The sequence below is a fragment of the Ovis canadensis genome, chromosome 5 (assembly GCF_042477335.2).
Source record: "Ovis canadensis isolate MfBH-ARS-UI-01 breed Bighorn chromosome 5, ARS-UI_OviCan_v2, whole genome shotgun sequence".
Classification (NCBI taxonomy): Eukaryota; Metazoa; Chordata; class Mammalia; order Artiodactyla; family Bovidae; genus Ovis; species Ovis canadensis.
The window spans coordinates 19,308,505-19,334,097 of NC_091249.1; the positions used below are offsets into that span (position 1 = coordinate 19,308,505).

The 25,593-nt window shown below is 61.4% G+C and overlaps 2 protein-coding genes across 3 annotated transcripts in view; both read left to right on the forward strand.

Moving 5' to 3' along the window:
- Nucleotides 1-18,853, forward strand: part of ELL (elongation factor for RNA polymerase II) — a 77,201-nt gene extending 58,348 nt beyond the window's left edge. The window contains exons 6-12 of the mRNA XM_069590334.1: nucleotides 3,085-3,209; nucleotides 8,999-9,095; nucleotides 10,340-10,826; nucleotides 14,443-14,509; nucleotides 14,779-14,950; nucleotides 15,968-16,012; nucleotides 16,682-18,853. Coding sequence (XP_069446435.1) covers nucleotides 3,085-3,209; nucleotides 8,999-9,095; nucleotides 10,340-10,826; nucleotides 14,443-14,509; nucleotides 14,779-14,950; nucleotides 15,968-16,012; nucleotides 16,682-16,798 — 1,110 coding nt within the window. The 3' untranslated portion in view covers nucleotides 16,799-18,853. The remainder of the gene's footprint in view (nucleotides 1-3,084; nucleotides 3,210-8,998; nucleotides 9,096-10,339; nucleotides 10,827-14,442; nucleotides 14,510-14,778; nucleotides 14,951-15,967; nucleotides 16,013-16,681) is intronic.
- A 2,910-nt stretch (nucleotides 18,854-21,763) lies between these two features.
- Nucleotides 21,764-25,552, forward strand: ISYNA1 (inositol-3-phosphate synthase 1). Of its 2 annotated transcripts, XM_069590335.1 has the most exons (11): nucleotides 21,764-22,390; nucleotides 22,497-22,625; nucleotides 22,779-22,940; nucleotides 23,307-23,439; nucleotides 23,522-23,715; nucleotides 23,903-24,052; nucleotides 24,134-24,349; nucleotides 24,462-24,626; nucleotides 24,713-24,826; nucleotides 24,902-25,119; nucleotides 25,244-25,552. In XM_069590335.1, exons 2-11 carry the CDS (start codon nucleotides 22,506-22,508, stop codon nucleotides 25,443-25,445), a joined length of 1,674 nt encoding a protein of 557 aa, XP_069446436.1. In that variant the 5' UTR covers nucleotides 21,764-22,390; nucleotides 22,497-22,505; the 3' UTR covers nucleotides 25,446-25,552. The 2 variants fall into 2 exon arrangements, with proteins under 2 accessions (XP_069446436.1, XP_069446437.1); XM_069590336.1 differs by having other exon boundaries at nucleotides 22,289-22,625.
- The last annotated feature ends 41 nt before the right edge of the window (nucleotides 25,553-25,593 follow it).

The following is a 25,593-nucleotide window of genomic DNA, read 5'->3' on the forward strand; positions in this document are numbered from 1 at the left end:
TTTCTGAAGATTTCTGATTGACTGAGTTCTCCTGTGGGCGCCCTGCTGCCAGAGTGCAGTCCGAGGCTGGGGTGACCACACCTTTGGTAGGAGAACATCGCTGTGGCTTTCGTCCCCCCGTGCTCGGACTGGCATCCCCATGTCATCACCACCCCCCAGCGAGTTCAGGGTGCAGGGCAGGGGTGAAGAGGGAAGAGGGGCCTGGGGGACCAGCCCCGCACTCCTAGCCCGAGTGCTGATCTGGGGTTGGGCCTGCCCCACAGGGCAGGTGCCTCCCCTCCCCTTCACCATGGAGAAGCCCCCTGTGTCCTGAGAGTGGAGGTGCTCCCCAGAGCCTTCGTTTCCATCAGGGGCTCCTCCATGTACTCACTGGTGGCCTTTGTGCAAACTTGGCTTCCTGAGCCGCCGCCCCCCACGTGGAGGTTGTGCTGGCGAGGACTGAGTGGCAGTGTTTCTCCCGGCAAGCTCCGGAGTCAGCTCAGGGCCTAGAGAAGACAGATACAGTATTCTGTAGTCCAGGAGTTTTCTTGGGGCTTGCTAGAGCATCCAGAAAACTCTGGAACCAAGAAGAACATTTCCCAGGGTGCTCATTTCCTTGGAAAGTCACGTGTTGCCTTACCCTTGGGAAATTGGGGGAAGCACTCGGGAGGCCCTTTCCCTGGGGCCTCCCTTCCCACAGCTGCCTCCTGCACCATAGGGTGACTGAGGCAGAGCTAAGGGAGCTGGGCAGGGTCGTCAGCTGTGAGCCGAGACTGAGGGCACGGGTGACAGCCATGCCTGCCCCGGCCGGTGCCTGGAGCGAGAATCACCGTCCAGCCAGGTCCTTAGCCCCTGGGGTGGCCATTCTGAAAAGCGCCCTTGCTCCTGCTCTCCAGTCTTGTTCTGTTCAGGCCCAGAGTAAAAAAGCAGCACGTGCAGAATGTGAACCTTGGCCAACCTAGCATTTGATGGCGCCTGAGATTTACCCACTGAGTGACGCTTAGACGCCAGGGGCGCCAGGCTTAGTCCTCTGGGGAGAGGGGCTGACGGGGCTGACCTGGGTCTGCCCGGGGCACCTGCTTCACTTTTAACCGCCAAGGTGTTCTCATTGTTACTGGTCCTTTCCTGGGGCCAGAGAGGCATCGTGCTGGGTGCCAGCTTCCCCAGCCAACTTGGGTTTGGCAGCTCCCCGAGGCGGCCCAGGCAGTGTCTTGCACTAGAGCGCTAGAGCATCCTGGGTGCCTGCTCTGATTTCTCCCATTCTCTGGTTTCCTGTCCCATCTGCCTTGAGCTTCTGTGTTTGCTAGCAGACTTGTTCTCCCCAGCAGTTGTGGGAGGGGCACTGGGACCCCACCAGCATGAGGATAGGAAGGTATAGGGGGCTGCACCTCACTAAGGATGCTCATTTCCCAGCCCTCTCACCCCCCACCCAGTGACTCTGATGAGCAGCACTGTGCAAAAGACACCTCCTCTTTCACTTTTGTGAAAACATCCGGAGAGAAGATTTGAGGCATTCCACCTTCCTGGTGGGAGTTTGGATGGGTGGGTGGCTCTTCTGGAGAGCATTTTAGCAAAGCATCTCAGAAGCCATAAAAATGTTCAGAGTCTTTGACCCACTAATCCCACTTCTGGGAAGCGAGCCGAAGAGAACCATCACCAGCATGGAAAAACCTGCACAAGTGACATCTGTTTATGCTCCAGAGAAGCTGGAAACAGAGTCCGCGTCCAACAAAGGAGAAGGGGTTGAGCGAATCACAGTGCAGCCTCTTGGTGGAATATTACTCAACCATTAAAAAATGCTCTTTGGGGAAACTGCCATGACGTGGAGGATAAATTGATAGTCTCAGTTGTAGTGAAAAACAGCAGCTGCCCTGGCAATCACACAGCTCCGCACGCGCATTCTGGGGATCATGGTGCCTGACAAGACACTTAGGAGCGTGCCCTCTGCGAGTCAGGGGCCTGAATTCCATCAAGCACATTAGGCAAATGTTCTAAAAGCATCTTTGCACAGAGTCTTGAAGACGAACTCAGCTTGTGTTAAGCAGAAGCAGCAGGGCTGGCTGCTTGCAGGGGAGGCGGGCTCGGCTTGGGCCCTGACGGCACCCCTCCCGCAGCTGCCCCCTCGGCTGGCTCTGCCGCAGGGGCTGCGGGTTTGGGAGCGCGCGCCTCAGGCTGCTGTCGCAGAGCACCGTGGCCTGGGCGGGTTAGGCACCACAGGCCCGGCACGCAGCTCTGGAGACTGGGAGGCCCAGGATGAGGGCACCGGGAGGTTGGGTGTCTGGTGAGGGCCTGCGTTCTGTCTTCTCGTGGTCATCCAGGGAGGGGTGAGGAAACTCTGGATTCTCTTTTATAAAGACACCTGGGCTTCTCTGGTGGATCAGCGGTAGAGACTCTGCCTGCCAGTCCGGAAGACAAGGTTCAGTCCCTGATCCAGGCAGATCCCCCGTGCTGCAGAGCAGCCAAGCCGCTGTGACACTGCTCTTGAGCCCGTGCTCTCGCGCCTGGAAGCCGCGCCTGCTGAAGCCCGAGAGCCCTAGGGTTTGTGCTCTGCGGCAGAAGCCAGCACGATGAGAAGCCGCACACTGCAGCCGGGGAGTGGCCCCCAACTTGCCACGTCTGGAGAAATCTCCCAGCAGCAAAGACCCAGCACAGCCTCTCCCCCCCAAAACAGACACTCCCTCCTGGGGGCTCCACCCTCATGACCTCATCACCTCCCAAAGGCCTCGCCTCCTAATACCATCGCCTTAGGTTAGCAGGGGGTCAGACTTAACGTGGATTTGTGGAGGAGAAAAATGGTTCAGTCCATAGCAGGGGGATGGGCTGCTGATGGAGTCTTGGGAGTGTAGATGGCAGCGCCCCCTTGTGGAGCCAGCCTGGCCTCCAGCAGCATCTGGGCCTGCTGCTCTGACCCTTCGGCACCCCAAGGGCCGCCGTCCCGGCCTGCAGAGGGGTTGGGGGCCCAAGTCTTGGCTTGGGGCAGAAGGGCTGTCCTCTTTCCCCTTTAACGCCCGTCTCCGCCTCTCCCCGCGCCGCCCCCCTGAATGCTTGCATGGTCTCCTCTGTCTCTCGGGCTGTACACGAGGTGCCCCTGGCTCTGTCTTGCAGGTGGCCAACGTGAATGCCAAGGATGGCACGTGCACCCTGAAGGACTGTGTGTACAAGGACGTGCAGAAGGACTGGCCTGGCTACTCGGAGGGGGACCAGCAGTTGCTGAAGCGGATGCTCATCCGGTAACACTGCCGCCCCGTCCAGCAACGAGTCCCGTCCCCGGGCCTGGGGCTCGCCTCATCTCCACGAGGCTGGGGCGGCCTCCCGTGGCACCACAGCCCACAGGCCCCGCAGGCAGGATGGAGGGGGTCTGTGGAGACTGCCTGGGTAGCCCACCGTGGCCTCCTGTAGGGAAAAGGCGAGCCTTGCTGAGTAGGGTGGAGGGCCTGAGTCTCTGTGTTGAACATGAGAACTTCAGGACAGAAGACCCCAAAGCAGCAGTTCTGCTGCCCCTCCTGCCCCTCCTGTCAAGCTCCTTCTGACATCAGCACGTCCCCACAGGCTACGGCTGCAGGCCACCTCTTTCTTAAAAAGAAAGTCTAAAGGACTGGAAGTGGAGAGGAACAAAGCAAAACAAACCTCCCCACAGACACTATTAAGCAGCGTTAATTAAACGCATCCCCTCTCGGATTAATGGGGACCCGAAGTCAGGAGTAGCCAAGGTGGCTCTGGGGAGAAGTGGTTAAGTCGGCCCCTGTCTAAGGCAAGCAGTTAATGATTTCCTTCTCAACTGATGCCTGGGAGCCCCGGCTGTGAAGCGCCCTTCAGAGCAGCCTGAGATGCTAATTAGTCCTTAAGTGGTTTCTTGGGGACTTGGAGCAATTTGTGAAGGTTTTGTTTTTTTTTTTTTTTTTTAAGTTGTTTAAAGCAGTAACTGCATCTGGAAATCAAAGCCAAGTCGGGGCCACTCTAGGTGAACCATGAGCTCCTCCTTGGCCCTGCGGGGTGCGCACCTGCTGTCCCAGGGTCACTCTTGCGGCTCTCTAGACGTCTCTAGGTGCTCAGCGGGGCTGAGAGGGGATGGTTTCGGCAGAAGACGCTCCCCCTCCCCTCTCTGGGCGCCGTCTGCTGCCCACCAGGCATGTCTCAGACACTGTCACCTCCCGCAGGTGTTTGCATCAGCGGTCAAGAGTCTGCCTGCAGTGCAGGGTCAGTCCCTGGGTTGGGAAGATCCCCTGGAGGAGGGCATGGCTGCCCAGTCCAGTACCCTTGCCTGGAGACTCTAATGCACTCTAGTGGCAGGCTATAGGGCGTGGGGTTGCAAAGAGCTGGCCACGACTGAAGCGGTAGAGCACGCACGCATGGCAATAGTGTTGGAATAGTAATTTACACCCACCTGAGTGCTTTGAGGTGCCAAGGGGCACGTGGGGGTGGGCTGCCTTGAGGCTGCTCCCACCCTTCCTTCCTTCCTTCAGAGCCTCACACTGCCCGCTGATCTCATGCCCCCAGGCACTGGTGTCCCAGAGCTCTCCAGGAGGGGCACGGCCAGGAGCAAGCAGCCTGTGGGCAGTCTGCCCATGGGTGGGTGTGGTCCCTAGGAAACTGGGCTGAATACTGAGGCGTATCAGGTGGGAGATTCCTCAGGCTCTTAACTCCTGGAGCTCAGGGCCACGCCAAGCTCTCCTTTCCTCCCTCATGTTTGCCCTGGGCCGTCTTGGCACTCTCCTCTCGGGCTGCGTGGGCCAGCTGGCCGGGGGGGTGGCCTGGCCCGATGCCTCTCCAGAAGCTGACAGCATCTGCTGCTCTTGGGAGCTTGACCTGATTGGTGGGCAGAGGTCAGGGTCAATATCACTGATAGCCACAACCCAGCGCTGCTCGGGGCAGCTTTTTTTTTTATCATGTTTAGGTTGCTCCCTCCCTGAAGAAAGCCCTATTACAACCGCTCTTCATGCCGTGGGTCTCATGGCAAGAAGGAGAAATGAGGTCTTAGGGTGTCACAGGCTGGGTGTGGGGGCTCGTGTTACCCCAGGGGCTACAGCCTCCCTTATCCTACAGCTTGTTCTAAACTTGGGCCTGAGTTGAGTGCGCTTGTGCTTCCAGGGTCTGCCTGTGCCCCCGTGGCTTTGCTCTGCAGACCAGCACTTGGGCTCCTCGTTGCGGAGGCTCCTCGTTGGGAGGCTCCTCATTGCGGAGTACCGACTCGGGGCGCACACTTCACTGGGCGCAGCGCTCGGGCTCTGGAGCACGGGCTCAGTGGTTGTAGCACATGGACTTAATTGCTCCTCAGCATGTGGAATCTTCCCGGCCCAGGGATCAAACCTGTGTCCCCTGCCTTGGCAAGCGGGTTCTTAACCACTGGACCACAGGGAAGCCCTCAGCTGATTATTTGGATGCTTCCTCTGTGCTTTCAGTCCCCGTGTGTAACGGCTCAGGCCTGGCCTGTCCCAGGCAGAGTCTGGATGTCCCAGTGCAGGATGAGGCCTGGACCCCATGTGGCCTTGAAATCAGTCCCCCAACCTGCCCTGTCCTGGCCTCCCCTCCCCCAGGGCATAGCCTAGACAGCCCGAGCCTCGGTCTGTCTCACAGGCAGTGCACTTTCCCTGTAGTTGGTAACCTGCTTGGCCAAGTGCTCAGCCTTCTGTGTCCTTCACGTCCAGCCACAAGCTCCCTCTGGTTGTCTCATGGCCTTTCATCACTTTCAAGGGGCCAGGGCTTCCACAGGGAGCTGCCTTCTTCCCTCGCAAGTCCTCCTGTTTCCGGATCTGGGATTCTGCCCCGATGCTGAAGGAACCTAGCTCTTGGAGCGTCTCTCGGAGAACGCTTTGGGACGTCCGTCTGCCACAGCTCCACACCTGGGTGGCCAGCATGCCAGTCGGCCACATCTCGCCTTCTAGATTGGAGAAGGCAATGGCACCCCACTCCAGTACTCTTGCCTGGAAAATCCCACGGACGGAGAAAATCCCACGGAGTCCATGGGGTCGCTAAGAGTCGGACACAACTGAGCGACTTCACTTTCACGCATTGGAGAAGGAAATGGCAACCCACTCCAGTGTTCTTGCCTGGAGAATCCCAGGGACAGGGGAGCCTGGTGGGCTGCCGTCTATGGGGTCGCATAGAGTCGGATGGGACTGAAGCAACTTAGCAGCAGCAGCAGCCTTCTAGATGGGAAGGCGCTTTCCCTCCACACTGAAGGTCTGGCCGCAGCCGCCTCGTCAGCTCCCTCCCTGGGCTGCGGTGGCATGGGGGGCGGCGGTGGCATGGGGGGGCGGCTGGGGCTGGGGCTGGCAGCCCCCTGGCAGTCTGCGTCCTCGGCCCGGCTGCGGGAGGCCCCGGTGTCCTCCCGGCGGCTTCCTCAGTCTGCCCCCGGGGGCCGTGGTCCCACACCATTCACTCTTGTCCTCCTGGTGGCTTATTTTTATTTCTTCTACTTTGGGGAGAGTTCTTCCGCTGCTCCCATCTGTCTCTCTTTGCCATCATTTCTAGTTCCCAGGGTGCAATCACCACCTCCATCTAGTTCCAAACCATTTATCCCCCCCAAAAACCCAACAGCCTGCATTAGCGGTCACGCCCCGCCCCCCGCCCCTGGCGGCTGCCAATCTGCCTCTGGTCTCTTGGATTTGCCTGTTCTGGACGCTTGTTATCAATGGGATTGTGTGCTCTGTGGCCCTTCGTGTTTGGCTTCTTCCACTCGGTGTTATGTTCTCAAGGTTTCTCCGCATTTTAGCGTGTGGCAGAGCTTCGTTCTTTTCTACGGTCTGGTTCTCGGTGGTTCTCTGTATCTGTTGTGTCTGAGTTGTGCTTATTCATTTTTTTGTCAGTGTACATGTGAACTGTTTGCACCTTCTCGGGATTGTGTACAGTGATGCTGTGAACATTTGTGTACAAGGATGCAAATATAACTGACACCGATTTTCAGTTCTCTCAAATATGTCCTGAGGGGTATAATTGCAGGGCCATGTGGTAATCCTGTGTTTAACTTTCTGAAGAACTGCCAGACGCTTTTTCTCAGTGCCTGCCCCATTTCACATTCCCACCAGCAGTGCCCAATTCCAGTTTTTCCACAGCCTCACCAACACTTGCTATATTTTCTTTTTTTAAATTCTGACCCGTGTGAAGTGGTATTTTACAGTGGTATCGGTTTGAGTTTCCCTGGATGAGCAGGGAATGTTGAGCATCTGTTTCTGCAGTTATCGGCTGTTTGTATGTTTTCTTTGGAGAGGTGTGCATTTCAGATCTTTGTCTTTCTGAGGCTATTAAGGCCGGTGTGTTTCTGGTGGACTTAACATTTTCATCCTCTTAGAGTCTCTCTCTCCTTCTTTTTAAACGGTACTTTATTTGTGGCTGTGCTGGGTCTTTGTTGCTGCGCGGGCTCTCCTCTAGCTGCGGCGAGGGGTCTGCTCCCCAGTTGCGGCTCTCGGGCTTTTTGCGGTGGCCTCTCCTGTCGTGCAGCATGGGCTCTGGGGCTCAGCTTCAGTAGTTGTGGCACAGCGGCTTGGTTGCTCTCTGTCCTTTCAAATGCGTCGTCTTGTCTGTTTCAGGGCCTGACAGGTGTTGCCTGGAAGCCGGGGTGCCGCCTCCGCAGAGCTTTGCTGTTGGCAGCCCAGCCTCCCTGGTAGCCCTGAGGCATCTCTGGGTCCTTCCACAGGCCCCTCTGTCTCCTCTCCTCTGGAGGCCATGCTTCTGTCCATCCTGTGTGGCCCAAGCAGCCTCCTGGCCCCCTGGGGAAGGCCTGGGCTCCTTTACTCCCGAACATGCTGGGGGTTCCCCTTGCAGCTGCCCCCAGCAGGCCAGGCCCCAGAGCAGGGCTGCTGGGGGCAGCCTGGAAGGCGCCTCCACTGAGGTCTCCGAGGCGCATGCTGCGGGCCTGCGGGCTCTGTCGCCCAGGGCTCCGTTTCCTTGGCTCCCCCAGGACAGTCGCCACGAGTGCTCCTGCTTCCCGCGTTAGGTGGCATTGCTGTCTTTTGTTCCCTTTCTCTTTTATGCCTTTTTAGTGGGGACTTGAGAGAATGGATGTGGACACCTGGTTCTCTGTCTTTGACTGGAAGCTCTGGTTGCTTCCACAGGGCTGGGCAGTAGACTTGCCCCACCCACTCTTGGAACCTTCCTTTCGGCTCGCCTTGCGTTTCAGGCCGCTGTGGGGAGGGCAGCCTCCAGAGTCTGGAGTGCGGCTGAGGGCCAGGGAGGTGCTTGCTGGCCACTGGTTGGAGCAGCGGACGTGGCCCCGGACCTCAGCTCGGCGTCCTGCAGGGCGTGGGGGCCAGCTGGGTGCCTGGGCTCCCCTGAGACTCTCGGCCTCCAGGAGTTCAAGAGGCCAGCCCCACCCAGCCAGGGTGACTCTCAGTGCCTCCGTTTTCTGTCAAGCGTCGGGGCGTTGCTTCTCTCATCCCTGGCTGCGCTGTTGCCCTGATTCCGGTGGTCTGCTGGCTGCTCCTGCCATCCCTGGAGGTCCTGGGGCTGGGCTCCCAGGAAGATGGGAGCTGAATCTGGGGGCGGGGGTCCTCCCACCTCAGAGCAGGGCATCTCGGCCCTCTTTTGCATTCTCTTTCTGCAGTGAGCGTTGTTATTGGGATGACACTTGTTTATAAAAGTAAGGACCAAATGTTTTTTAAAAAGGGCCAACACCCAATGTCTGTAGCTCCCATGGGGACACAGCATGGACCCTGAGTGTCCGGTCAGTTTTGCACCGGGAGTCCCGGTCTCCATGGTCATGGAAGTCAAGATGAGCGTCTGGTCAGCTGGCCCTTCTCTGGGCACAGAGCACCCAGCGTGGCCGGCCTTCTGACCGTGAGGCTGAGGCTGTGGCCACAGGGCCACTGCGGATATAGATGCGCCCAGGGCAGGGTGCGCTCGACTGCTCTCTGCCTGCCAGGCGTGCCCGTCGCGCCCAGCCCTGCCATGCTTCAGCAAGGAGCCAGGCCCTCCCCCAGACGCTGGGTGCAAGTGGCAGTGCAGAGATGGGCGGGCCTGGGTGTGCCTCGCAGGGAGGGCATTGCTTCGGGACCCTCCAACCTGCCTTGATTCTCCTCTGCAGGAAACTCTGCCAGCCACAGAGCGCAGGGGGCCTCCCTGGGGAACTTGCTGCCAACAGTCCTCCGAGCGAGCACGGGAGCTCAACCTCGCCCCCTCAGGTAGGAGCGGCTGGCGGGGAGGGTGGGCGGGCTGCAGCAGAGGTGGTGGGCCTGACCTTGCTTCTCAGGGAGCCTGTTGGGCCTCTGACTCAGGGCTGGCGAGTTTTCTTGAAGGCGTAAGCAGCTGACTGGGGGCTGGGGGGTCCCAGGCCTGGAACCTGGATAGGTTCCTTGGGTTGCCTGTCGGGGTAGTGTGGCTGAGGGTGCACGGGCCGCTGGCCACTCTGGCCACTGGAGGCCTCTGACTCCCAGGGCTGCTCTAAAAATCACTGTGTGCCCAGCAGGATCTGCCGTGTTAGTAGGCGGGAAGGGTATGCGGGGAGGGCCTTGCTGTCGGGGGCTTGATCTTCAGCAGTGGGGTCCCTCACCGTTGTCAAGCTGTTTGGTGACAGCTGTCTCTTCCCCCCACGTGCCCTGACCAGTGAGTCCCATGTCTCTGTCCCCTGCTTGGCCAGCAGCTCTCCTCCCCGCTCTGCCTCCCCCTGGAGGCATCCAGCCTAGGTCCTGAAGCCTCCCAGGGCACCCCGTGGCTGGGGCGTGGAGGGCAGGGCCTCATTTCACTCTGGTCCACACTGCCGCACCCTGGACCCAGGCCGACTGGTCTGATCCTGGCTCCATACCTCTGCTCTTGCCTTGCCTTCCAGACCTCAGTCTTCTCCTTCGTGAATGGGGATGAGGCCTGCACCATGTGACAGGGGTGCCATGGGGATTCGAGGGCCCTGGGGAGGACAGTCCTGGCCTGCGGGGCCTGCCCTGTGTCACTCAGACTGGGCTCCGCTGGGGATGCTGAGCACAGTCACGTTTTAGGCCAGTTCCCACTCAGACTGGGCTCCGCTGGGGATGCTGAGCACAGTAACGTTTTAGGCCAGTTCCCACTCAGACTGGGCTCCGCTGGGGATGCTGAGCACAGTAACGTTTTAGGCCAGTTCCCAGGGGTGGTCCTTATGGGCTGACCTGGGCCCACCGATGGCCCAGCCGCCCTTTCTCTGCCCTGCTGGCCCGTCGCCCCCTCCCGGGTCCCTGGGCAGGCAGGCCCCCAGCCCTGGGCCTCTCGGGCTTGCTGTGGGGTTCGCGCGCCCCCTTGTGGTTGGAGTGGCCCTACCTGTGGGCGCTGGCTCCCTCAAGGCCTGTGGTGGGGCTACCGGTCAGCTCAAATTTGGCCTCTTGCCGCCCAGCCTTTCCCTGGGGCACACAGTGACTCCAGGCACCGGCTCACTCCTGAAATTCTCTCCTCTCCGTCACAGAAACGGCCGCAGCCTCCTGATTTCATTGACCCTCTGGCCAACAAGAAACCCAGGATATCGCACTTCACCCAGAGAGCTCAGCCCACAGTCAACGGGAAGTTGAGCGCAACCCTCGGCCGCGAGGGCCTGCTGCCCACCCCGGGCCCCCTGGCTGGTACGGACACCCACCTGCCCCTGCGACTGGAGCCGCCGCGGGCCCACGACCCCTTGGCCGACGTCAGCAACGACCTGGGCCACAGCGGCCGGGACTGTGAGCGTGGGGAAGTGGCCGCCCCAGCTCCTACTGAGCGCCTCAGCATGCCCCTGCTGACGGACTGTGCCCAGCCCAGCAGGCCCCACGGCAGCTCCTTGCACAGCAAATCCAAGAAGAAATCCAAGAAGCACAAAGACAAGGAGAGGGCAGCTGAGGACAGGCCCCGGGACCGGCCACTCAGCCAGATGCCGGGCCCCCTTGGAGCCCCTCCAGTTGCCCCAGCAGTCGCCCCGGGTAGGTGTCAGGAGGTCGAGGGGCAGAGGGCTCTGCAGAAGGGGGAGTCACTGGAGGCCTGTGCCCGCGCACCCTCACTCCACAGGATGCTGAGAGGGCTGCCTCCTGAGTCACCACTTGGGCCCACCCTGCACATTAAGGCCCTCTGTGTCCTCGCACTGGCTCACGTGACTGCCCTGGAGGCGTTGTTCTCGAAGGCTCCTATAGTCAGGTGTGTGCCAGGCCAGCCATGGGGGCCAGGGGCACGGAGCCTGATGGAGCTGAGGCTCACGGGAGGGGATATTTCACAGGGAGAACAACTCCAGGGCCCAGTTCTGGCTGCTGGGAGACCCCAGACATAGCACACAGCAGGGGTCTGGGGCTCAGGGTTGGCTGCAGGGGTCAGGACTTGGTGGGGAGGGGGTCCCTGGATCACTGCGGACCTGCTGTGACCTGCGGAGCAAGCCTGCAGAGAGACGGTCTGAGAGGCGGGTCCAGGAGGAGGTGGGAGACTCGTCTACTGAACAGCAGCTGGTAAGAGCCAGAGCAGGGCCTCGCACGTGCAGCCTGTCGGGAAGCTGGCGCTCTGGAGACCCTCAGCGGGATGAGGGGTGTGAGGCTGCCGGGACTTGACGCTGAGCGGGGAGACCTTCGAGGGCCTGGGGCTCGTAGGGGCGGCATCCTCACCCCCAGAGCCTCCCCACTCCCAGTTAGAGCCCCAGGCATCTGAGCTGAGCACCCCTTGTGGCTACTGGCAACCCCAAAACAACTCTGGAGGCTGCAAATAGGGAAATGGTTTCTGTAGGGCCTTAAGAATTACCATTCGGGAGACATAGGCTCAGGTGACCACGAGTTCTCAGGAAGAGCAAGAGTTGGGTTTATGAAGACCAAAAGCCTTGAGTTCGTTAAACATTTCTGGTGAGAACGGCTTAACTCTGACGCAAGTCAGAAAATACTTGTTTTAGGTTAGGGGTCCAGTAAGTCGACAGTATCACACGTGGTTTGAGAGTGGGGGTCTGATAAGTAGATCAGCTGTCACAAGTTCCTGGCAGATGACTTCATGGGGTCAAAAGGTCAGATTCCATGCAGGCTGAGCCGTGCACAAGTCACACTTCCTTAATGGCTTCTTGACTCCATTTTTAGAGAGCTCTCTGAGCAATACTGACTCCATTGTGATTTTCCTCTCACGTAATTTAACCTAATCAGCATGTCACAGCAACAGAGGAACAGCCCTGCCGGCCGTGTGGGCCATTTCACCTGCTGTAGCTTTCAGATTATTTCCTCAGGAGGATCCCCAGCAGGGGGCCTTCCTGGACCAGAGGTGGAGCCCTTGCTCCTTCAGGCTTTTGAATTTGTCCCTCAGCTGTCTTCCAGAAAGGCCATGCCCGCTCCTCACTCTGCAGCTGGAGACCGGGTCCGGGGTGGGTCTGATGAAGGCAGACCTCGCAGCTCCGTCAGTCCTCTGGGACCCCTCGGTCCTGCCGCATGCTCAGCTTCCCGGAGGGGAAGGGAGCCTGGCTCCCTGAGCGCAGGCCATCTGACCCAGGTCCCGCCCAGGGACACAGACCTGAGCAGCTGGGCTCAGGGAGCCATCTGTCCCAAACAGCAGAAGCGAGGTTCCATGTGCTCTGGCAGGGTCCGGGGAAGTAGGATTATGGGGCCAGGCAGCAGACCAGGCCAGGAAGATGCTGCCCAGACCAGCACCACGTGCAGGCCTCAGAAGGCTCTGGCTCCTGCCCAGTGTGTGTCAGCCACAGGCAGCTTGGCCCCAGGCCAAGGTGAGAAAGAGGTTTGGGATCAGGAAAGCCAGAGAGTAGGGGCCCCAAGGGGGAGCAAAAGGACAAGTGGGGCACCAGAAGTTGGGTATGGCACCGAGCGATCCCCCTTGACTGGCCTCTCTGGCAGCTCAGCTGATAGTGATAATCGGTGGCTGGGGGCCTGCCTTTCCTCTCAAGCTCCCACCACACACAGCTTCCTGCTGTGGCTCCTTCCTGGGTGGGCGTCTGTGCAGGCTAGAGCTCCCCACCCGCCTCTAACAGCAGCATTATCCTCTGAATGTTTCTCCTGCCCCGCTGGCGAGGGTTCCAGGTCGGCACCCAAGTGCAGAAGCTCCCTCACCCTTGTGTCCTGTGAGGCAGTCCACCCTTCTGCATGCTGCTGTCCCTTTCGTCTGTCCTGTGGTCCCAACCCTGCCCTGTGACCGCCTCTGACCCTGATGGGTGTGGCAGCCTCCTCAGCTCAGCCCACCTGTGCCCCCCGCCCCCCTACCCCGCCAAGGCCCCCCTCTGCCACCTTCCTCCCCCTGTGCTACGGGCCCACTCCTGGGTCCTAGACCCACCCTCGTGCCTGCCCCCAGCTCTCGCTCAGACTGTGGACTCCACCTGTGGCCCAAGGGCACCTTCCTGGCCGGGCCACGTGCTGGGTAGGGGCGTGCTTCAGTTCATCCAGGCCAAACTCAGGCCTGCTGACCCGTATGTGGGAACTGGGGCACCCTCACTGGCACCCAGACTTGGGTCCTACAGGGTGACCCGACAGACACGTCCCTGCACCCAGTGCCCTGGGAGGGGGCACACGGGTGGGAAGCAGCTGGGCTGGTGCAGGGGTGGCCAGGTGCAGGGCGGGAGCGGAGCCCACAGAGGGTTGGCTGCCACAGGCTGGGCCCCTGTGGTGTCTTGCCAGGTCCATCTGATTCTCAGCCTCAAGGTGAAGCACCGCGGGATGCCTGGCGGGCCTGGGCTGTGGGGGTGGGGATGTAGACTGAATCTGCACATTTGTGCCTGTTGGGCTGCATCCCAGGGAGGCCGCAGCCTTTTCAGAGGCAACCCCCGGATGGGGGTGTGGGTGGGCTCCATCCGCTGGTGGGAATCTCCCCTTGCACTGGATGGAGTATAAAACCGCACGGGGCTCATCAGACCGCTGGTCCACTGGAGGGCTGCTCTCCTCAAGAGAGGCACCAAAATATAAAATAGGCACTCAGCAAATGCTGCGGAGTGATAACGTCGCCTGTGTCTCAGGGTTACAAAGGTCGTCTGGGAGAAGTCCCCGGGGAAAAGGAGCAGACTGTAGCCCGGGCAGGCCTCGGGCACTGTCTCAGGTCACAGTCCCAGGGCTGACCCTCTGATCTCGCAGTCCTGGGTCTGGTGGGAAGAATGGAGGATGGGTGTGGTGGCGGGGTGGGGACGGTCGGGCCAGAGACCAGAGCCTGTGGGGCCCAAAAATGGTATGCCCCTGGGACTCAACTGTCCAGGGGTCACTGGTTTTCATCTTCATGGCCTTTTACATGGGGTCAGCAAAGGCTCTGGACAAGCTTCCCAGGCTTTGACCCTGCAGCGAACCCGTACTTTTGAGTGCTTGCTGAAAACTGCGCCCATGATGCCGTCTCTGCATGGCTGTGCTTTGGGGACGCACACCATGCTGGCTCACCACCTCTCCTACTGGCAGGGGGCACTTCCAGCTCCAGGCAGCCCCCCACGGCGGCCAGATGGTGCTCGCCCTGACCCACGCCACCTCTGCCCATCCTGGCTCCCTCCGCGTGGCCTCCCCCCTGAGGCCTTCAGACAATAGGGCATCAACCTTCTGTGGATCTCACCACAGACACACGAGGTGGGGACTCGGGAGACACACTTTCTCTTTGCAGGTTTAAACGGGACCTGCAGCAGCTCAAGTGTCCCCACGTCGACCTCGGAGACGCCCGACTACTTGCTGTGAGTACTTCCTCGCCTGCTGCCCCCCACTCCCGATCCTGCAGGTGAGCAGAGGCAGCACAGGCCCTGTGGCTGTGTGTGTGTGTTCCCGCCTGTGTGCACGCGTGTGCGCTGGCTTGACTCTGTGGCTGTGTGTGTGTTCCTGACGGCCAGTCTCCTCGGAGTCAGGGCTGAGTCCTGGGTGGGGCTGGCCGCTTGGCTGTGGACACTTCCGGGCGCTCTGCCGCAGCCCCCTAAGCCCCTCCGGCCCCTCTCTCCCGTCTCCCCAGAAAATACGCCACCATCTCCTCCTCGGAGCAGCGGCAGAGCTACAAGAATGACTTCAACGCGGAGTACAGCGAGTACCGAGGCCTGCACGCCCGCATCGAGCGGGTCACGCGGCGCTTCACGCAGCTCGACGCGCAGCTCCGGCAGCTCTCGCAGGGCTCTGAGGAGTATGAGGTAGTGCCCTGCCTGGCGCCCGCGCCCTCAGATGAGGCCCCTCCTGTTCCGGGCGGGCCCGCTGCCCGCCCCTCTTTCCCACTCCGAGTGAGTCAGGCCTGTTCAGGGAGCCCCACTGCCTCAGCCATGAGGCTGGGCAAGAGCAGCGCTGTAGGTGGAAGGTGACCGTGGAGCCGGGGGTGGCCTCAGCAGTGGAGACAGCCAGGAAACCAGGGGCTGGGGTGCATGCGTCCCCCCACTCCCCCCACCCCCCACCCCAAGCACCTGGGGCTTCTCTGCAGTCCCCTACTGCTCTCAGCGCCACCCCCCAGCAGGAGGGGTGGGCCCTGGCCACACCCCACAGCCGGTCAGAGCTGTCACAGCCGCCGTGGGGAGGGGATGGAGGCTCCCTGGGGCCCCAACCCCTTCCCCCTCCTGGGGCACTTGCATTTCCCTAGCCATCCCTAGTGGGACCTCACCACCGGGGGCTTGGTCCCTGCAGGGGGCCTTGGGACACCAGCCTCCACCTTGGGACCCTTTCGGAGCTGGTTACCTGACGACAGGGCCAGCCCTGATGAACCATGGTACTAGGCTCTGTCTCCCTCGTGGAGGCCAGGTTGATTTCCCGAGGAGATGGCTTGTGATTGGAGGCTCAGTGGGGGTTCTGAGGGTCTAGGACAGGGGAGCACCCCCGGACACCCCCATTCTCCTGTCTCCTTGCAGCCCCCACAGGTGGTCAGGGGGCCTCTGTGCTTGGCCTCAACCTGGGCACCGGCCAGCTGGGTGCGAGGGAAGGTGCCTTGCCAGCTGCTCCCTGCCTTCCCCCAGCCGCCGTGTGGCCTCGTGCATGTCCCCGAGTCGCCCCCTTTGGCCCAGCCCCTGCTCTGTACACCCTCAGGCGGTCACGCCACAGCCGCAGCCGTTGTCCCCAAGCATGCAGTGACCTGGCAGGCCACCGTTACTAAGGTGAAGGGGTCACTCCGTTGGGGTATCCTGCAGATAATGCATTGTTCACTTTTTCTTTTGTTTTTCATCCAGACTACTCGTGGGCAGATCCTTCAGGAATATCGAAAAATCAAAAAGGTGAGCCTCCATCCCCTTGTGGGGTTAGGGTGGGGTGGGATCAGGTGAGTGGTGCCGAGGTCTGGGAGAGGAGGCAGGGCGGGCAGGCCGGCCTCCCTGGGTTGGTCTCCGGTCCTCAGAGTAGCTCCTCCCCTGCTGATAGCTGAGGAGCTTAAGTCAGTCCTGGGCACTTGGGTGCCCCCTCCCCTGCACCCTGCACACTCTGCCAGTGTGGGTGAGCACAGCCCCAGGCCCTTCGCAGCTCCCTCAAAGGTCAGGGGGAGGAGACAGAGTCCCCCACCCCCTCCTGGCCCCGTCGGAGTCCTTCAGCGCACGAGTCAGGGAGGAGCTGCGGTCTCCGGTCTCCGGGCTCCGGCTGCCCCCAGCTCGGGCTCCCTGGCCATCTCCCGGCACGTGCTTCCCTAGGGCCGAATGTGCTGGGGTGGTTCCCACCGGCCACACCCCAGCCCAGCACAGAAACTGCATGACCACCTCCCCCCGCCTCTCACCCTAGCCGTGACCCTGTTTCCCAGGGTGGAGTCTGGGGGCCGCTCAGGGGTCCCTGTCAGGGCGTGAGGGCTCTGGCCTGTGAGTGGGGGCTGGGGACAGCCAGGCGGGGCGGCTTGGGTTGGCGCTAGGCTCTCCACCCAGGCCCTGTGGATGAGGCTCACCCCAGCCGCTCTCTCCCAGACCAACACCAACTACAGCCAGGAGAAGCACCGCTGCGAGTACCTGCACAGCAAGCTGGCCCACATCAAGAGGCTCATCGCCGAGTACGACCAGCGCCAGCTGCAGGCGTGGCCTTAGCCCCAGGCCACGGGCAGGAGGCCCCAGTCGACCAGCCAGGCCAGCTCACCTCAGCTGGCTGACTGTTCTGGATGGTGGGGGAGCTGGGGGCAAGGGGGAGCTAAAGACAAGAAAACAGAGATTTATTTAACACAATAAATGTGAGGAAGAATACAGTCATCTGAGCCAGCGATGCCGGCTTTCAGGGGAGCCCACGCAAACCTAGGTAGCGTGTCCAGCTCTCCCCAGGTCCCCCACACCTCCTGTGCAGCCCCCCTGCCTAGGACGGGCTCCCCAAGAAGCCCTGCTCCTCGCCAGCCACCCCACAGGGGACTTCAACTTTTTGTCAGAGAAAGACTCCAAGGCCAGCCTGCCTGCTTGCCTTTTCTAGTTTTATACAAAGACAGGCTACTGCTGACGAGACTCGAGTCTATTTTTGTACGAAAGAAAAAGCATCTTTTTTCTACACCTGTGCCTCCCCTCCTTGGATGCCCAGGGTCTAGACGCTGCCCTGGGTCCTTTCTACAGTATTACAGATGCTCCGGAAGTCTGGCCTTGCCTCTGTGAGGAGAGAACCTGTGGGGGGCGCTGGGGGCCCCTCTCCTGCGCTGGTCTCCCTCACACACCGCCTCTCCCGGGCTCTGAGTGGGGCGGGCTCGGCAATGCAAGCCCTGCAGCTCTATTTGGAAAACTCCAGCTGGCCCAGGAGCAGCTGCTGGGAGCCACCAGGCCCACCTTGCTATTCCAGGCCCTCAGCTGTCGGGGGTCGCCGGGAGCTTCTGTGCTTGTAGCCCGCGCTCTGCAGCACCAGGGTTGGGTTTTGTCTCTCTCTCCTCCATCCTCTCCTCTGCTGCTGCTCCTCACTTTGTACTGCTGAGGCCAAGTGGCCTCCGTGTTCTTGACCTCGCTCCACCCCTCAGCCCCATGTATGGGTTCTGGGGTCGTCTTTGCAGAGCCACCACGGGGTTTGCACTCAGGGAGGGGCTGGGGGTTGAGGGAGCCAGGGAGCCCCCGGAGAGTGAGCTCAGAAAAGGTGCCTGATCCCCCCTCTCTGGGGGTGCTGGCCCAAGGACACCCCAATTGCTGCTTAGTCACTGTGCCTAGTCTGATGTCCCTGAAAGCGTCAGGGGGCATGTATATGTTTGTGTATGTGTGTGTGCGCGCGTGTGTGTGTGCGCGGGGCCCCGCCAGGCCGTGCTGGGGTTTAAAGCGTGCGTTCACGTGAATTCAGAGCCACGTTCAGTGAAGCCACGATGGGGGAAGGCCGTGGGGCTGGTTGCAACCTCCAGTCCAGGGGTCACTGCGGGGGGCGGGGGCAGGGGTTGCTGCCAGGATCCTAGTGAGGCAGGGAGGGCGGAAATGCTCGCATAGACATGTCTGTTTTTCTAAGCTGCGGGGCTGTCTCCTAATGGCTTCCCAAAGAGCAGTCACGCCTGCAGTGCCCCACCCCACCCCAGCATCTCCACGGGGCCCCTGGGGTGCCCGGAGCACTGAGGAGGCTGATCCTTCATGTTTCAGTAGCTGTCGTTTTGTTTCCATTTGGGATGGAGGAGGACAGGCTGAGCAGACCCTGGGACCCTGCGTTCTGTGGACAGCCATCGTGCGCTCGGCCTGAACGCGCACACTCGGGCGGCGCCGGGTCACTCGAGGGGCCCCACCCCGGAGGGCCCGCCTGCCTCTGCCCTGGGGTCCAGTTCGAGGGACTCGGTTGAATTTCCTCCTCCTCCTCGTTGTTTTTTGTTGTTGTTTATTTTATCCTTTTAAGGAATTATGAAGCTAAGAGGAGTTTTGTGCTTGGGGTGGGGGTTGATGGACAAAAGTTCTAGCTGATTAAATATGGTCTAACTTATTGATACTATTTTTTTTCTTTTAATATTGTACTGTGGAGAAAAACTATTTTGAGCCATGGAGTTGGTGTTTACAAGAACTTTTCACTTTTGCCAAAATGTTACAATTGAAAGACGTCTGCATCTTCAGTTTCCTAATATTTTCTTAAAAGATCTAGTGTCCTTTTTGTACACTAAAGAGGTGAATGCTGATCTTTTTTTCAACCTACAATAAATTCACTGAACTGAATCTGTGAGCCCAAGCTGGGAGTATATATGTCATTCCCCAGGGATCGGGGGGACTGGTTCTGTCTTGGGGTGGGCTGGGGTCAGGAGGCTACCTGGCCATGGGGCAACCGTGGTGGGGGGGCGGGCATGGGCTGAGCATGGAGAAAGCTTTCTGGGCAGACTGCCACAGCCGCTGCCCAGGAATGAGGTTGGCAGGTGGAGGGCGGACCTGAGGCAGAGAGCCCTGCAGGTGCCAGAGCAGACCAGCCAGCCTGCTCACAGGTGAGGACTGACAGACGGGAGGCGGAGGCAGTGGGGAGCCGTGGCCAGCACCTGAGCAGAGTGCTGGCCCTGTGGAGTGCACAGGGTGGGCTGAGCCGGGCAGGGGGACCCTGGGGTGGAGCCGTGTGCAGCACAGCGAGTGCTTCATTCGGGCTGATGAGCTTTGGCTGATGGCAGTCAGGGCACTGTTTGATGAGTCCTCCCGGGACGCACGCTGGGGTGGGGGTGGGGTTCCCCTCGCCCCCCCACGGGGACAGCGGTACCGAACCTGAGGCCCAGTGGAGCCCCACAGGCGCAGGACACCAGCCGGAAAGCCATCCTTGCCCTGTGCTCCAGGTGAGGAGCAGGAGGCAGGGGGCAGTTTCTACCCTCCAAGGACACAGTGGAGGGGAATGTTTATTTTAGGAAGGAAAAACAAAGAATAAGACCAGGATTAAAGGGGTCCAGGGGTCAGGGACTGTGGGCCTTATCCTCTCTGGTGGCCCTGCTGGCCAGTGGCCTTGGCCTGAGTTCTGAGGCGGCCCAGGAATCTGAGGGGCGCGGGAGGGGAGGTCAGGCAGGCCCTACGGGGCAGAGTGTACCCTGCTCCCTAGGCAGCCTGGCCACACTGTTCTAGTGGATAAATCTCTGTCCCCACACCCCTGCCTGCTTCAGCCTCATCTCGCCTCAGGCTCGCCTTGCCCACCCACCTCCCCCAGCCTTCCACTGGCCTCCCCCACAGCCCTGTGGCCACAGGCAGTTCCCTGACCATCCTTCCTGAGCCCAAGACACCCCAAGTCCAGGTCTCCAGGGGACTTCCCATCTTCACAACCCACACCATGGCTACAGGGCTCAGGGGTGCCCAGCAGTCCCTGCCACTTGCTGGACAACATCTGCCAGCGCCTGGATCCGTCAACACCTCCCGTGCACCGGGCTCCGGCCGGGTGCTGGCACTCAGCAGTGATGGCGGCGTTTTTGCCCTTGCCCTTGGAAGCCTGCAGACTGGTGGGAATCGGGGGCCCCTGGTCATCCAGTACTCACCTGCAGGCAGCACTCACCCGTGTCACAGCCCCACCTGGTCCCTACTAGGAGGAGGTAGTACAAGTAGTACTAGCAATAGCCGGAACTGCAACACGGCCCCTCCAGGGAGCCTGCCTGGACCTGCTCAGCCCACACCCCTCCCGCCAGCACCGCAGGCTGCCCTGTGAATGCTGGGCTTCCCCAGGGCTGGGTCTTTTTACATAGTCCTGTGGTGTGACATGTGGCCTGGAGGGCTCCAGCTCCTGCAGATTCTCCAATACCAACTAGGGGTCGAAAAGTTCCGTTCCCAGGTTATGGGGCTCAGGTCCCCACTTCAGACAGCAGCCCCGAGTCCTTGGCCACCCGTACTTCTGAACAACCTCAGGGGTTCCCTCCCACCCCCTCAGAGGTTTGCCAGAATGGCTCACAGTGCTAAGCAAACACTTCACCAGCTGAATGGAGGGGAGCAGGGTGTGGGGAACGGCACAGGGCTGCCGTGACCTCCCCAGGTGTCACCCAGCATCTCCATGTTTTCACCCACACCCCATTGTTAGGAGCTTTTACAGAGCTTCCATGATTGAATAAATCACTGGCCACTGATAATTGTTTTCTTCTAATTTTAGGCCACACTGCTGGGCATGCGGGACCTTAGTTCCCTGACCAGGGATTGAGCCCCAGCACCCTGCAGTGGAAGTGCGGAACTGCTGGACTGTCAGGGAAGACCCTGGCACTTAGGGATCAAACTCAATCTCCAAGTCAGAAAGCAGGACAAAACCCAAATATTTATTTTACCGAATGCCCGGTCCCCAGCCCTGAGGGTCTACTTTGATTTGGGGACCAAACTGCCTCCCTCCCCCTCGCAGCCAGCCCTTTTTCATCTGCCCCTAAAACCAGTCCCCCTGGTTTTTGTCTAGGCAGCTCTTCATATTTTTCTTTGATAAGAGAGGTCTTCATTATCTCAAGACACCGTCCAGCAGCCACCTCTTCCAGGCAGCCTGCCCTGCCCGCCGCTGCCTCTCAGGTCCCTCTGGTTGGGAGTGCCCCCCTCACTTCTTACTTATTCTTGGCTGTGCTAGGACTTCATTGTGGTGCTCAGGCTTTCTCTAGTTGTGGTGAGCTGGGGCTTCTCATTGCAGTGGGGCTCTGAAGCACGGGCTCAGCAGTTGAGGTGCACAGGCTTAGTTGCCTTGCGGCATGTAGAATCTTCCTGGACCAGAGATCCAACCCATGTCCCCTGCATTGGCAGGCAGATTCTTAACCCTTGGGCCACCAGGGAAGTCCCCCCAGTTCACTTCTGACTCCCCCACAACTGGAACCCCTTGAGGGCAAAGTCTGGACTAGTTTTAGAGCCCCCATTCCCCAAGGCCAGACTTTGACCATGTTTCCTGCAAACGTTCCCAACTATCCACCTTTTGGGTCAGTTCCAGGGGTGGAAACTTTCCAGCCGGAGGAGGCCGCTTGTTTTGGAAAGTTCCTGGGGGAGCCGCCCCCGCCCGCCTGCCGGGTTCCCACGCTCCTTTATCACTGGGCGCTTAGAGGGGCTCAGAGCTGTGCAGGCCTAGCTCCTCCCAGCTGGCCGCCTCTGCCCTGCCCATCGCCTTCCCCCGCTTCCCCAAGGAGCAGTCTCTCCCCCCGCCCCCACCCCAGCCCTGCCCTTGATAGGCCCTCCTGCTACAGGTGGGGGCACCGAGAACTCACAGTTCCCCCTTAGTCCCTCTCCTGACGAGCCCTGTGGGAGTGGAGAGTCTGACTGCTGCTCAAGAAGGGGGACGAGGAGGAAGCCGGGGCTGGAGGAGTGTCACGCTTTGAAATCCGATTCCTCGCTTAGTCTTCTGCCTCAGTTTCCTTTGCCTTAGTTTCTCTAGAGACGCTTCCTCCTCCAACCCACCAAATAATGCGTTTCCCAGCCTAACTCAAACTCCTGCCTCGTGGCTGGGGCTTGGCGCTCCCTTACAGCTTTAAAGTCCTCTTTTGTACAGTGGGGATAGGCGGCCGGGGGTCCTAAGTGATTCACGAGGGCCGAGTTAGGGCTGGGGGGCTGGGGCCCAGGTTATTTGCCCGGCCGGCCAAGAACCAGACAGCGGCGGAGGCTCGGGACCGAAAGGCCTCGAACCCGAGCCCAAGGTCGGTGCGCGCCCTCCCCCCGCCGCGAGCGCCCCTCCTCCCGCGCGCGGGCGGAGCGAGGGGCGGGGCGGGGGTGGAGCCGCGGCTCTTTTCTCTGGAGTTCGCGCGCCCGGATCCCTAGCCGTCTGCCGCTGCCCCAGCCGACTCTGCATCGGTGAGTGCCGCCCCGGGAGAGGTGCAGGCTCCCTGGGGACCGAAGTCGGCTTGGCCCGGCCAGTTCTTGGGACCCCGCTGACCTCCTGCCAACCCCGCGCCCCCAGACTGTCGCGATGGAGGCCGCAACTGAGTTCGTGGTCGAGAGCCCCGACGTGGTCTACAGCCCCGAGACCATCGAGGCGCAGTACGAGTACCGGACGACAAGCGTCAGCCGCGAGGGCGGCGTCCTCAAGGTAGGCGAGGGGCCGTCCGGCGGGCCGCGGGGCTGGTGGAGTCAGGGAGCGGGGAGGGAGCGGGGACTGCCCAACGTCTGCGACCCCCGGCCCAGTAGTAGCGAGCGGGGAGGGGCCTGCGGCCCCCGGCTCACCCTGCTGCCCGCCCCCCAGGTGCACCCCACGTCCACGCGCTTCACTTTCCGGACCGCCCGGCAGGTGCCCCGGCTCGGGGTCATGCTCGTCGGCTGGGGCGGCAACAACGGCTCCACGCTGACCGCTGCCGTGCTGGCCAACCGACTGCGCTTGTCCTGGCCCACGCGCACCGGCCGCAAGGTGGGGGGAGTCGGGTGGGGCTCGGTCGGAGAGAGGGCTTCGCTGGAATCCCTGCGGCGGGGGAGGGGCTCCAACGGAGGAGTGGGCACATAGGGGGCGGGATTTCTGGCTGCGGGCGGACTCCGGGCGGGGCTTCCACGGGGGGCGGGGATTCCTCAGGGGTCTTTCGGGGGCGGAGCCTAAGGTGTGGGAGGGCTTCAGGGTGGGACCTCCCAAGCGGAGCGGCTTCCGCCTAGGCTTGGAGCTCCGAGGGGAGGTGCCCAAAAGCAAGGCGGAGCTTTCGGGTGCCGGGCGGGGCCCTGGCCGGCTCGAGGCCCTCTCCACGCCACGCCCCCCTTTCACTCCGCTCCCACTGCCGCCCCCCAGGAGGCCAACTACTACGGCTCGCTGACGCAGGCCGGCACTGTTAGCCTGGGCCTGGACGCCGACGGCAAGGAAGTGTTCGTGCCCTTCAGTTCGCTGCTGCCCATGGTGGCGCCCGACGACCTCGTGTTCGACGGTGGGCGGAGCCCTGGGCCGGGGGTGGGGCGGGAGGCGGGGCCGAGGCTTGGGGCCGGGTCGAGCTTGAGGCTACCCCCCAGGCTGGGACATATCTTCGCTGAACCTGGCGGAGGCGATGCGGCGCGCACAGGTATTGGATTGGGGACTGCAAGAGCAACTCTGGCCGCACATGGAGGCCATGCGCCCGCGGCCCTCTGTCTACATCCCGGAGTTCATCGCAGCTAACCAGAGCGCGCGCGCCGACAACGTCATCCCGGGCACGCGCGCGCAGCAGGTGCAGCCCCGCCCCGTGCCACTTGTTCTTCCCAGCCATTTGTCCTTCCCACCCCCCGCACCTGTTCTCCCTCTTTTGTCCCCATGCTCCCATCCCGAGGGTCCAGCGCACTTGGGAAACTGAGTAGCCCAGGCCTCCACAGGTCGGATGAGCCCGTACAACCTCCCCTTACCTTCCCCATCCCCAGCTGGAGCAGATCCGTAGGGACATCCGCGACTTCCGGTCCAGCGCCGGCCTGGACAAAGTCATCGTGCTGTGGACAGCGAACACGGAGCGCTTCTGCGAAGTGATTCCAGGCCTCAATGACACTGCTGAGAACCTGCTGCGCACCATCCAGGTGGGTGCACCCAGGGGCGGAGTGGGATCAGGGCCAGCCCCCAAGGACTCCTCTGTGCTGACTGGCCCCCTCTGCCTGCAGCTGGGCCTGGAAGTGTCGCCCTCCACACTCTTTGCCGTGGCCAGCATCTTGGAGGGCTGTGCCTTCCTCAATGGGTCCCCACAGAACACGCTGGTACCTGGTGCCCTCGAGCTCGCGTGGCAGCGCCGCGTTTTTGTGGGTGGAGACGACTTCAAGTCGGGCCAGACCAAGGTCAAGTCTGTGCTCGTGGACTTCCTTATCGGCTCTGGCCTCAAGGTGTGTGGGCCTGGGGGACTGCTCAGCTCAGGAAGGGGAGGCCTGGACCCCCGAGGGCTGGGCTTGTGTGCTGCGAGGCCTGCAGCTACCGCGGATCCCCTTGTCCCCCTAGACCATGTCCATCGTGAGCTACAACCACCTGGGCAACAACGACGGGCAGAACTTGTCAGCGCCACCACAGTTCCGCTCCAAGGAGGTGTCCAAGAGCAGCGTGGTGGACGACATGGTGCACAGCAACCCGGTGCTCTACTCGCCGGGCGAGCGGCCCGACCACTGCGTGCGTGGGGCGCGGGAGTAGGGGCAGGGGCCGGGGCGAGGGAGCGCCCAACCGAGGGACCCGTGTGACCTTGTGCCGCCCCCCAGGTGGTCATCAAGTACGTGCCATACGTGGGCGACAGCAAGCGTGCCCTGGATGAGTACACATCGGAGCTGATGCTGGGTGGCACCAACACGTTGGTGCTGCACAACACGTGCGAGGTGTGGGGCGCGAGGGGGCAGGAGCAGCGGGGCGGCCGCCGGCCCGGCCCACCTCCTGACCCGCTGGCCCCCTAGGATTCGCTCCTGGCCGCACCCATCATGCTGGACCTGGCCCTGCTGACTGAACTGTGTCAGCGAGTGAGCTTCTGCACTGACGTCGACCCGGACCCGCAGAGCTTCCATCCGGTGCTGTCGCTGCTCGGCTTCCTCTTCAAGGCGCCACTGGCACCGCCCGGCAGCCCCGTGGTCAATGCGCTCTTCCGCCAGCGCAGCTGCATCGAGAACATCCTCAGGTGTGCCCCGGCCTCGGGGGTCCCCATCCACGCCCGGATGTCTGCTGGCGGGGCTGTGCACAGGGCCTAGGGGCTGCACGGCCCTCTCCGGGTCTGGCCCTGCTGAGCCCTGATCATCCCGCAGGGCCTGCGTGGGGCTGCCGCCGCAGAACCACATGCTTCTGGAGCACAAGATGGAACGCCCTGGCCTCCAGAGAGTTGGGCCCTTGGCCACCGCCTCCCCGGGGCTTTGCAAGAAAGGATCTGCGCTGACCTCACCCAATGGCTGTACTGGTGATGCCAATGGGCACTCACAGGCTGAGGCACCCCAGATGCCCACCACCTAAGGCCATGGCCTTACAAGTTATGGCTCCCCCTAACTCCTGCCCCCATTGCTCCCCAGGACCCGACCCTTCTAGGCCCCCTGGAGACAATAAACCCAGTACCAATATGAGCCACATCTGTATTCTTGGCGCCTGCAACCCTAAACCCGCC

Bases quoted from the DNA above. Each gene is read 5' to 3' on its own strand.
- ISYNA1 (XM_069590335.1), top strand. From the start codon at position 22,506: ATGGAGGCCGCAACTGAGTTCGTGGTCGAGAGCCCCGACGTGGTCTAC. The intron at 24,053-24,133 runs GTGGGTGCACCC...CTCTGCCTGCAG, and splicing joins ACCTGCTGCGCACCATCCAG to CTGGGCCTGGAAGTGTCGCC. The intron at 24,827-24,901 runs GTGTGGGGCGCG...CTGGCCCCCTAG, and splicing joins TGCTGCACAACACGTGCGAG to GATTCGCTCCTGGCCGCACC.